This window comes from Alexandromys fortis, unplaced genomic scaffold (genome assembly GCF_014885135.2).
Source record: "Alexandromys fortis isolate MF-2015 unplaced genomic scaffold, M_Fortis_MF-2015_v1.1 scaffold_39, whole genome shotgun sequence".
In the NCBI taxonomy this organism is placed as follows: domain Eukaryota; kingdom Metazoa; phylum Chordata; class Mammalia; order Rodentia; family Cricetidae; genus Alexandromys; species Alexandromys fortis.
Genome location: NW_026067918.1, coordinates 8,870,341 through 8,882,097, shown reverse-complemented (window position 1 = coordinate 8,882,097; position 11,757 = coordinate 8,870,341). Strand labels below are relative to the sequence as shown.

The window sequence follows — 11,757 nt, the reverse complement described above, 5'->3', positions numbered from 1 at the left end:
GTGGGCACTGAGCAGAGTCTGAGGACAATTTTGACTATAATGACTAGGTGGTGTCCCTGTCACCCACTGGGTAGAAGTCAGGGATACAGCTCACCATACAACATTGCCCAAGATAACTTCAGAGAAAGAACCTACTGATTTTTTTTAAAATATTTATTTGTTTGTTTTGGTTTTTCGAGACAGGGTTTCTCTGTAGCTTTGGAGCCTGTCCTGGAACTAGCTCTTGTAGACCAGGCTGACCTCGAACTCACAGAGATCCGCCTGCCTCTGATTTTTAAAAAACAAAACAAAACTATATACTGTTTTCCCCTGTTTGTTTTGTTTGTTTGTTTTGTTTTGTTTTTTTGTTTTGTTTCGTTTTGTTTTGTTTTGTTTTCGAGACAGGGTTTCTCTGTGGCTTTGGAGCCTGTCCTGTGTTTTCCCCTGTTTTGAGGCAGGGTTTCTCTGTATAGTCTAAGCTGGCCCTGAACTGAACCTCCTGGCCTGGCCTCTCACATGCTAGGATTACAGGCATGTACCACCACGCTGGCTAGACCGCCACTCTGGCTAGACTATACACTTTATATTTGGATATTTTTGGCTTTTTTGAGACAGCCTTTCATGTAGACTAGGCTAGCCAGAAACTCACTATGTAGCTGAGGTTAGCTTTAAATCCTTCATCCTCCTGCCTCTACCTACTGAGTGCTAAACATTTTTGACCATGCCAGCACTAGACTGCACACTTTGTTTTGTTTTTCGAGACAAGTTTTCCCTGTGTAGCCCTGGCTGTCCAGGAACTCACACCGTAGACCAGGCTGGCCTTGAACTTAGAGATCTTCCTGTCTCTGCCTCCCGAGTGCTGGGATTAAAGGTGTGCGCTGTTGCCACCAATATTTTTCGGGGGGGGGGGGGTGAGTCTGTGTGCGTGTGGAGGTCAGAGTCAATACCAGATTCTTTCTTCCACTACTCTCTCCTCGTTATTTTAAACATTTATATTTATTTGTTTTTGTTTTGTGTATGGGTGTTTCCCTGAATAGATTTGTTCACCATGTATGTGCAGTGCCTACAAAGGCCAGACGGGGGCACCAGATCCCTTGGAAACGGAGTTACAGACAGTGGTGAGCCGTTCACGTGGGTGCAGGGAATTGAACCCTGGGTTCTCTGGAAGAGCAGCTGGTGCTCTTAACTACTAAGCTGCCTAACCAGTCCCTCCTCCTTACTGTTTAGGGCAGATCTCTCAGGGAATCTAAATCTCACCTATTGGCTAGACTGAATGGCTAGCAAACTCCCAGGATCCTCTTGCCTCCACCTCCCAGCTCTGTCTTTTTCTGTTGGGATTCAGACTCTGGGACAGGTCTCAGGTTTCTGTTGCTGTAATTGGACATCAGAGCCATCAGTAGCTTGAGGTTTGCTTCTTCTTACAGCTCACAGTCTGTCATCCAGAGAAGTCAGGGCAGGAGCTGCTGCAGGGACCACGGGAGGGTGCTGCTCTCTGGCTTGCTCTCCATGACTTGCTCAGCCTCTCTCTCATAGCCCCCCAAGACCACCTTCCGTGGGGTGACACCATCACAGTGGGCTGGGCCCTCCCACATCAATCACCAATTAAGAAAATGCACAGCAGACTTGCCTACAGGACAATCTCACGGAGGCGTTTTCTCAGCTGAGGTTCCCTCTTCCCAGATGACTCCAGCCTGTGTCACGTTGACGTGAACTTAGCCAGCACTGGGTGTAACTCAGTGGTTAAAGTGTTTGCCTAACACGCACAAAGAACTGGATTCAAGCTCCAGCACTGAAAAACAGCACACAAACTGGGACGTGTGCGTGTGCATGTGTGTGTGTGCGTGCGTGTGTGTGTGTGTGTGTGTGTGTGTGTGTGTGCTGTTTTGTTTATGTTTCCCCTTTGGCTCCTGACTTAAGTACTAACTAAAAATTTCCAGCCTGATCCCAGAGACTGAGGGAAATTTTCCCATCTCTAGCACAGATAAGCTGGGGAAACAGAAGCAATGATACTGGCCTGGCTAGAGGAGTGGACGAGGAGGAATTGGGGGGGGTGGCAGCAGTGACCCACTGAGACAGTACGAGGAGTGGGGCCCCAGAATACAGGGAGAGATGGGCACACAGGAGAGACCTGAGTGAGGCTCCACGCTGCCCCTGAAGGTGCTCCACTATGGGTCATATGCTCCTCCATTAACAACACGCCCAGGTCCTAATCCTCAAGCCCTGTGGCTGGAGCATTATTTGGAAACAGGGTCTTCTCATTTGTGATCAGGTTTGAATGAGAGCATGCTGGAGGAGGGTGGCCCCTAACCCGTTTTCTTGTATCTTTATATAAAAAGGAATTTATTTATTCATTTATTTATTTTAAAGCTATGTTAGCTGGGCAGTGATGGCACACATCTTTAATCCCAGCACTCAGGAGGAAGAGGCAGAGGCAGGCAGATCTCTGTGGGTTCAAGGCCAGCCTGATCTACAGAGCGAGTTCTAGGACAGGTTTCCAAGCTACACAGAGAAACCCTGTCTCAAAAAACAAAAACAAAAAAAAAAAAAACGTTAATATTTGTTTTATGTGTCTGAGTGTTTGCCTGCATGTCTTCGTGTGCGCCATGTGCACTGACTGCCCTCAGAGACCGGAAGAGGGTGTGGGATGCCCCGAACCTGGAATTACAGATGGTTGTGAGCCCAATGAGGCGGATGCTATGAACTGAACCCGAGTCCTCAGCCAAACTAGCAAGTGCTCTTACCTGATGCGCCACCTCTGCTGCCCCCAAGTGAACGTCTTTAGCCAGGCGGTGCACAAACGGCAGCCCTTGGGAGGTCATGTGTCTTGGGCAAGGGCGCTCATATCCCGTCCTGTCCCATCCCATCATCACACCAGGCTCTATGCGGTGGTGTCACTGACCACGGCTGGTACTGACCAGGATTGTCTGGGTAAGGTGTGTTAGAGTGACCCACCGAAAGTGCTCCTTTCTTGCCTATAGAAGCCATTGTGCTACCCAGGTAGTTGCAGCAGGCTTTCTTTTGGGCCACCAACTGGCTCCCAAAGAAAGACACAGAGGCTTACTATTAGTTACGAATCCTTGGCCTTAGCCTATGCCTGTCCCACCAGCTCTATAACTTAACCCGTTTCCCTTCATCTATGTTTTGCCTCGGGCTCTTCTTTCCTTCTGTATGTCCTCCTGTGTCTGGTTGGAGGGTGGGGGCAGCTGGCTGGCTGGCCCTGGCATCTTCCTCTCTCCCCCCCCCCTGATTCTCTCCTCTCCCAAGCCCAGATTCCCCCCCCCTCCTTATTCTTTCTGCCCACCAGCCACGCCTATCCTTCTCCTGCCTCGCTATTGACTGTTCAGCTTTTCATTAGACCAATCAGGTGCCCGAGGCAGGCAAGGTGTCTTTCCATAATGAAGCAAAGGCAGCACAAACAAACGTAACACATCTTTACGCAGTTAAAGTGATATTCCACAGCAGACGGGGAAGAGGAAGAAGGAGCCACTGTGCTTAGAGCACAGCTAAGGAGTCGGACCTCATTTTGGAGAGCCTACTGAAATTATTTGGGGTTCTTCTGAATGGGAAAGGTATCTACTAGCCCCCTACTTACTGTCCTATCCAGTTACTATCAGTACGGGCACTGCTGATATCAGCTGAAGATAAGCGTGGATGCTTATTTTTTTGTTTAGGGCTATAACGACATTATTCCATCTTTTTTTTTTTCTTAATTTGGGCCCTGGATTCTAACTCGGGTCCTCACACTTGCTCAGCATTTTACCAACCGAGCAGCTGTCTCACCAGCACTAGGCTCCACTCTTTTTAAGAATAATAATGATAATAAAATTATATATAATATGTAAATAAAATATATAACTTTGTTATAATTATTATTTTGACAACTTGAATTCTACATATTATAAAACTTAACATTATTGAAGTATCATTTACAATGTCAGTTTACCCAGGCATGTAGGCATACACCTGCAGTCTGGAGGAGTGGAGGCATGAGGATCAAAAGGTCAGGGCCAATATAAAAAAATTCTAGGCTAAGCCAGGAGGTGGTGGTGCACACCTCTAATCCCAGCACTTGGGAGGCAGAGGCAGGTGGATCTCTGTGAGTTCGAGACCAGCCTGGTCTACAAGAGCTAGTTCCAGGATAGGCTCCAAAACTACAGAGAAACCCTGTCTAGAAAAACAAACAAACAAAAAGAAAGACCCTGTTAGCCAGGTGGTGGTGGCACATGGCTTTAATCCCAGCACTTGGGAGGCAGAGGCAGGTGGATCTCTGTGAGTTCAATGTCAGATTGGTCTACAGAGCTAGTTCCAGGACAGCTAAGGATAAGAAACTCTGTCTAGAAAAAATAAGTCCCCCCCCCCTGCAAAAAAAAAAAAAAGACCCTGTCTCAAAATCAACACAAGAATCAAATGTATGGCATAAGCCTGTGATCCTAGCGCTCAGAAGGCTGCGGCAGGAGGATGAAGAGTTCTAGGCCAACACGGGCTACATATAGAGACTAAATCTCAAAACAAACACAAATCCTTACAATTAGAGGCACCATTCTAAATGCATAGTTGGGCAAGTCTTAACCAGTGCCTCCTTTTAGGAACTACAGGCACCCGCGAGTGTGCATGAACGGAAGTAAATTCCTCAGACAAGGGATTTGTCCAGTGATGTCAGCTTCCCATTTCAGCTCTAGACAAGACCAAGTTCCCTAGCAGGGGTAAATAGAGTCGCTAAGTGGGCAAAACCACACGCCCCAGCAGTCATTTTCTCTGTGTGTCAGCAGCTCGGGAACTTTGCTAACTGCACCCGGGAGGGGTGTAAGGGCAAAGGTACCGGCGACATGGCTGTGCCTGCGCACCTCTCCCGAGGCACCGGGCTCACCAAGGTGGGGGACAGAGGATGAGATTCTCTCCCAGCCTCTTCCCCATGCACCCGCTCACATCCTCCGTCCTTGTCCTCTCCTTTTCACGCTCCACCCACGCGGAGTGGAGGGCTCAAGAGGGTAGTGTGCCCCAGGAAGGCTGGCTGGCCCCGCATCTGCTGCCCCGTGGGGACGGGCAGAACTGCGGAGGCGTTGGAAGGGGCTGGACCTTTGGCCTTGGTCCTAGGGGGCGGTGCCGGGCGCGAACCGTCCCAGGTCCCTCCCAGGCGGGAACAGCACAGGCGGTGCCCGGGCAGCTGCGGAGCCATGGACGGCAGCGGGCCTTTCAGCTGCCCCATCTGCCTGGAATCGCTCCGGGAGCCGGTGACACTGCCCTGCGGCCACAACTTCTGCCTCGCCTGCCTGGTTGCGCTCTGGCCGCACCGGAGTGCGGGCAGCACTGGTGGTTCCGGAGGTCCATCCCGCTGCCCTCTGTGCCAGGAGCCTTTTCCCGACGGCCTGCAGCTCCGAAAGAACCACACGTTGTCTGAGCTGCTGCAGCTCCGCCAGGGCTCGGGCCCAGGACCCATGTCCACCCCGGCTTCAGGCCCCGCCCGGGGCGCGACGCCCGAACCCTCTGCGCCCAGCGCACCCCCTACAGCTCCGGAGCCATCGGCTCCCTGTGCGCCCGAGCCCTGGTCGGCCGAAGAGCCGGTGCGCTGCGACGCGTGCCCCGAGGGCGCTGCTCTGCCCGCCGAGTTCTCCTGCCTCTCCTGCCTCGCCTCCTTTTGCTCTGCGCATCTGGCCCCGCACGAACGCAGCCCCGCGCTGCGCGGCCACCGCCTGGTGCCGCCGCTGCGCCGGTTGGAGGAGAGCCTGTGCCCTCGCCACCTGCGCCCGCTGGAGCACTACTGCCGCGTGGAGAGAGTGTGCCTGTGCGAGGCCTGTGCCGCTCAGGAGCATCGCGGCCACGAGCTGGTGCCGCTGGAGCAGGAGCGCGCGCTTCAGGAGGTGGGGCGTGGGCGCCTTGAACGGGCACGTGGAGATGGGTGACAGGCGGGGCAGGAGAGCCATTTAGTGTGCCCCCCCCCCGCTCTCCGCGGGCTGTGTCTTTTGTTCGTTTTATTATTTTTGTGGATGTGTACGTGGAGATTAAGAAAACATCTTGCGGAGTTGGTTCCCACCTTTACGTGGGTTTCATCTCTCTGACTCAACAGGCGCTGCCTTAGTTTCTCCTTGGTTCCCACCTTTACGTGGGTTTCATCTCTGACTCAACAGGCGCTGCCTTAGTTTCCTCCTCTAACTTGAGGATCTTTGCAACCCCTTCCGGTCTACAGTGTCTGTCTCTGGGGCTGGTGTGGAGGGAAGGGGAGTCGGAAGGGACAGCTGAGTAGATGAAAGAGCGATAAAGAGCCGAAAAGGAGGGTGTGTGTGAGAGAGAGAGAAAGAGAAAGACAGACAGAGAGAGAAGCTGGGTCAGTGTGGGTGTAAAGCCAGAGGTATCTGGGTTAGGCCCTTGGAGCCGGTGGGGACCAGGAGCGGCTGCCTGCGGGCGTGGCCCCATGGCTGATGGAGCTCTTCTTTGCTGGTCCCAATTCAGATTTGTCCTGGACTGAGTCAGCCACTGTGGATGGGTGTGGCAGGCACCAGGAGCACGATGGAGGTTGGGCTGGTCACACAGAACTTCTCTGTCCGAGTGTTCTGGGGCCGTTGGGAGCATATGCCCAGTGTCCCACCACCTCCCACCCCCAGTTTCCTTTGGCCTCCATCCCGGTCTTGGCGCCTCTAGCTCTGGGATTTTCCGTCTCTCCGGCCTGGAGCTGTGACTCATAAGACCCAAGGGATTTGCCCGGAATCCCCATTTTTCAGAGCTGGATCGGGGGTGCAGGCTCCTTTGAAACTAATCCCCAGTGCTCCCCTCTAGTTCAGTCACACCCCAAACCTACTCTCTCACTCTTTGCCTCTACCCCACCGGGGGGAAAAATTCCAAATAAATAGAGAACCTTAGATAGCCCTATACTATCTAAGTATAGGAATGCCTGCTTCCTTGCCAGGCATTTGGGAATGGCACCAACCTGAACCAGGGGTGAACTGGGCATATTTTGTCATTAGACACCAGGCTCACAAAGCTCCATCCACAGGCTGAGCAGTCCAAAGTCCTGAGTGCTGTGGACGACCGTATGGATGAACTGGGCGCCAGCATTGCTCAGACCCGCCGAACCGTGGCCCTCATCAAGGTCAGACCCCACGCTAACCCTCCTGGGCACCCCTGAAGCAGGCCCCTGAAGTTGCACATAAACTTTTAGCAGGTAGTACCCTGATTGGGAACTGTTCGTCCCTACTAAGCAGGAACACCCCGTTTCCTGAGACACAGCTCAAATCCAGAGCTTGGACTGGTCCTCTCAGTAGGACTCGGTGGGCACACACAGTCAGGGAAGGAATCTGAAGCCAGGTTGGGTCTTTGCCTCCACTCTCCAATCCTGCAGAGTGCGGCCTTGGCAGAGCGGGAGAGGGTGAGCCAGATGTTTGCCGAGGCCACAGCCACCCTACAGAGTTTCCAGACCGAGGTGCTGGGGTTCATCGAGGAGGGAGAGGCCACGATGTTGGGCCGCTCCCAGGGTGACCTGCGGAGACAGGAGGAACAGCGCAGCCGCCTGAGCCGGGCGCGCCACAACCTCAGTCAGGTTCCAGAAGCTGACTCAGTCAGCTTTCTTCAGGTGAGGGCAGCTCCTGAGCCACAGGGGGAATCCAGGTGACGGGGGGTGGGGGTTGAGAAATGAAGGCAGAGGCGATGGGTACCTGGCCTTCCAGGACAGTTGCTACCTTCCCCGGCTGGGAGAAGCTATGGCCGACAGAGCCTTAGGGGGCGTTTGTCTGGTACAGGAACTCCTGGCGCTACGGCTGGCCCTGGAGGAGGGGTGCGGCCCTGGCTCTGGGCCCCCCAGGGAACTCAACTTCACCAAGTCCTCCCAAGTGGTCAGAACATTGAGAGACATCCTGGTCTCAGCCTGTGCCAGCCAGTGGGAGCAGCTGCGGGGGCTGGGCAGCGATGAGGACGAGCTGCAGAAACATGGCTCAGAAGGTGGGTGCCCCTCCGAGATGACCCACACCCCTCCCCGAGATATACCATGTGGGCTCCCAGATCTGGTGTCCACCTGGGAATGGAGGAGGGAAAGTGTCTAGCCTGGGGGAGGGGGCCATAACCCTGCCAGGAACTGAAGTCACCCCACCACACACAACACACACACACACACACACACACACACACACACACGGGGCGGAAGGGATTCTTCTTGCTCACCACAAACTTCAGAGAGGCCTTGCATGCAAGGAGGCAAGGTGGTGGCGGGGAACCAAGCAACACACGTGCGTGAGAACACGGTCCTATATGGGTGTCTGTCACCATGTAGCAGGGGGCTTTGGGAGGTAGGGTGGAGAGAATTACAGCCACAGGTAGGGTGGGGCACTACCGAGGGTAGCCGCGCAGCCAGTCACGGGTGTCAAGAGAGATGGCGTCCACACCGCTCCTTTCTGTCCAGCAGATGTGGAGTCCCAGGACCCTGATAGCCTGGTGGAGGACGAGGCTCCCAGGGACTATTTCCTCAAGTGTGAGTAGCCGGCTCGCCGCTACCAAAGCGCCTCTGTTAGCGGCTAGGCTTCGGGAACACAGAGCTCGGGAAGCCCCTCCTTAATCTGTGGGGTGAGCAAGGTCATCTCCGCGGGTGGTCCCCATTAGTGCTGGACAGGCTGTGTTTGGGGGAGGTGGGTCCCTGCGGGGGACTGTCCTATCGGAGCCTGGCTGTGACCTGTGTCTCTCTCCCATCCGTGGGGTCCAGTCGCCTACATCGTGGACCTGGACAGCGACACGGCAGACAAGTTCCTGCAGCTGTTCGGAACCAAGGGTGTCAAGAGGGTCTTATGTCCCATCAACTACCCGGAGTCGCCCACCCGCTTCACACACTGTGAGCAGGTGCTAGGAGAGGGGGCCCTGGACCGGGGCACCTACTACTGGGAGGTAGAGATTATCGAAGGATGGGTCAGTGTGGGCGTCATGGCTGAGGGCTTCTCTCCGCAAGAGCCCTATGACCGGGGCCGCCTGGGCCGAAACGCACTCTCATGCTGTCTGCAGTGGAATGGGCGTGGCTTCTCGGTCTGGTTCTGCGGGCTGGAGGCCCCACTACCTCACGCTTTTTCACCTACGGTCGGGGTCTGCCTGGAGTATGCGGACCATGCCCTGGCCTTCTATGCCGTTCGGGACGGAAAACTGAGCCTTCTTCGGAGGCTTAAAGCCTCTAGGCCACGCCGCAGTGGTGCCCTGGCCTCCCCCACTGACCCTTTCCAGAGTCGCCTGGACAGCCACTTTTCAGGGCTCTTCAACCACAGGCTCAAGCCCGCCTTCTTCCTGGAGAGTGTGGACGCCCACCTGCAGATTGGGCCCCTCAAGAAATCATGCATATCCGTACTGAAGAGGAGGTGAGACGGGCCTGTCTCATCCTGCAGTGGAGAAGAAGGCGCCAGCCTCAGAGACCCCCCCCCCCCACTTCCAGAGGTCTCTGCCTTGTAGAACTAGACCTTCCACTTTTCAAGGCAGGGGTCCCCGGCCCCTTGCAGGACTTGTTTGGGGAGGAGAACTTCAGCTGGGACAACTCCAGACTGCCCCAGCCCTTCTTTTCCAGGTCTCAAGAACTACCTGGCACACAGTAGGTGCTCAATAAATGTCTGTGGCATGCACGACTCCCTTTTTCATGCCTCAGCTGCCAGAGGTTCCTATGACTGACTTCTCAGCCTTCGAGATCTGGGACTAGGGGCAGGCAAGGTGGCTCTGCCTGTAAGGGGCTTGCCACCAAGCCTTCCGACCTGAATTCTGGAACACACACGGTAGAAGACAAAACTGACTCACACGAATTGTCCCCTGACCTCTCACTGCGCGTCCTGGTGCATGGAGCACAAACACGGGCAGAAGCACATGCATGCACAGTAAATAAATAAAAACAAATGTGTAAGCCGAAACAGCAGGTGACGTGCTCACTACTTAAGCGTCGAGGGGGCCTGAGTTCGAGCCCCAGAAAAGAATCACACTTGGAATGGCCACATTGGAGAGGTCGAGACGGGTAGGTTCCTGGCGCTTTGCTGGCCGCTAGCCTAGCCTAATAGGTGAGCTTCAGGTCAGAAAGCTTATCTCAGGAAATAAGGGATGTCAGCAGAGACACGACATCTGGAACCTTCCGTGCATACTGGCACACACACCAAAGCAACAACCAAACAAACAGAATGAGCAGGTGAAAGAGGGTAGACTCCCCTTGGCCCAGGAGGAGGGGGCTGAAACAGGCTGTGTGCTCTAGGCAGGGACAGACAGAGGTGGCTTTTCCCAGAGTCCAGCTCCACAGTCAGCCCTGTTGCTCACATCAGCTTTGGATGGGGGGAGGGTACCCTCTGCAGTATTTTTATCCCTGATGCCACTAGCCAATTCCGGGCCTACTTTGTGTGTGTTGTAGCCAGAATTAAACCCAGAGGTCACAGGCCCAAAGCCAAGAGCTGAGCCGGATACCTGGGTGTGAGCAAGAGAAATGGAAAGACAGACTATCTGGGCTTTTTACACATGCATGCACTTACACACACACACACACACCACATACACACACACTCATACACCCCATATACACATACATACACACACTTATATATACAGACACACACACAAACACACCTGGAAGGATCTTCATTCTCATACACAGGCACGCGTGCACGCACGCGCGCGCGCGCACACACACACACACACACACACACACACACGCACACACCTCGGCCCCTGCAGGGACTTGTCTGAGACCACCCAGGGTGTGACTGGAATGGGGGGACATCTACAATAAGGGAGTCTATGTCCTCTGGAGCACTGCATCTCCGCACCGCTATAGCTCCAGTCCTCTGGGGACATCCTCCAGCCCTTGTGTCTCAGGAGAGCCTCTGGCTGGTGTCCAGGGAGGCCCAGAACCCTCCACCAGCCCAGAAACTCTCTGCCCCGTGTTGGATAACCTGGGGCTTATGGAGAGCATCTGTGTTTCCAGGCCAGCTCCCTTCCCTCTCCAGGTTCTTTATAACCCCCGTGCACCCCAGAGGCCAAGAGGCAGACAGAAAGGCCTCCCAGCAGCTATACAAGGTCAGACAGGACAATGGGTGCGTTCTGCAGCCAGACAGCAAGGCCATACAAGTCCAGCCCCAGCCGCCTAAACTGCTAAAAATAACCCCTCCCACAGAGGCTGCCTGGCCCCAGCAACCAGGATGTTTTTTTTCCGGGTGGGGCCTCCCTGCTCCTGCTGCTTTGTGTTCCTAGGCCTGTTCCCATGGCAACCACAGGTCCCACAGATCCCAGTACATCTAACCGCGGGGGCTGTCAGGAGAGTCGTCTCTTTTCACCTGCGAACAGCCTCCGTCTTCCTCAGAGCCCTGACATCGTAGGGCACCTGCGCTGTCTTCTCTCCTCCCCCAGCGAGGCATGTTCCACCCCACATATTCCTGCTGTGGCAGCCCTCCCTCTGCTCGCCTGAGCGAGCACAGAAAGCCCTGGCATGCCCCGAATGTAAGTACGGCAGGCAAGGGCCTTGCAGGCTGAAACTTCCCTGCTGGGATCCGGCTCCACCATCATGGCTGTGGTTTCAGCCACTCATAAGTATCTTGCCTGTAGGATGACTTTAAGTTTCCAGAGACTGTCACGGAAGCTTAAGTGACGGGATGGCTCGGTTGGTAAACGCTGTCAAACCCGATGACCTGAGTCTGATTTCCAGAACCCGCGTGGTAGAAGAGGACCAACTCCTGCAAGCTGCTCTCTCTGATTCCCACACCTGGGCTGTGGGTGGCGTGCATGCATCCATGCCCATGTGTACACACGCAAATTAAATAAATTAGTATAAATAAGGGAAAGAGAGAAGCTTCA

At 54.4% G+C, this 11,757-nt stretch overlaps 1 protein-coding gene across 1 annotated transcript; it reads left to right on the top strand.

The window, feature by feature from the left end:
• The first annotated feature begins 4,895 nt into the window (after window positions 1-4,895).
• Trim47 (tripartite motif containing 47) lies at window positions 4,896-9,829 on the top strand. Its single transcript, XM_050140508.1, has 6 exons — window positions 4,896-5,837; window positions 6,968-7,063; window positions 7,313-7,543; window positions 7,710-7,908; window positions 8,369-8,434; window positions 8,663-9,829. Exons 1-6 carry the CDS (start codon window positions 5,154-5,156, stop codon window positions 9,301-9,303), a joined length of 1,917 nt encoding a protein of 638 aa, XP_049996465.1. The 5' UTR covers window positions 4,896-5,153; the 3' UTR covers window positions 9,304-9,829.
• Window positions 9,830-11,757: the final 1,928 nt, after the last annotated feature.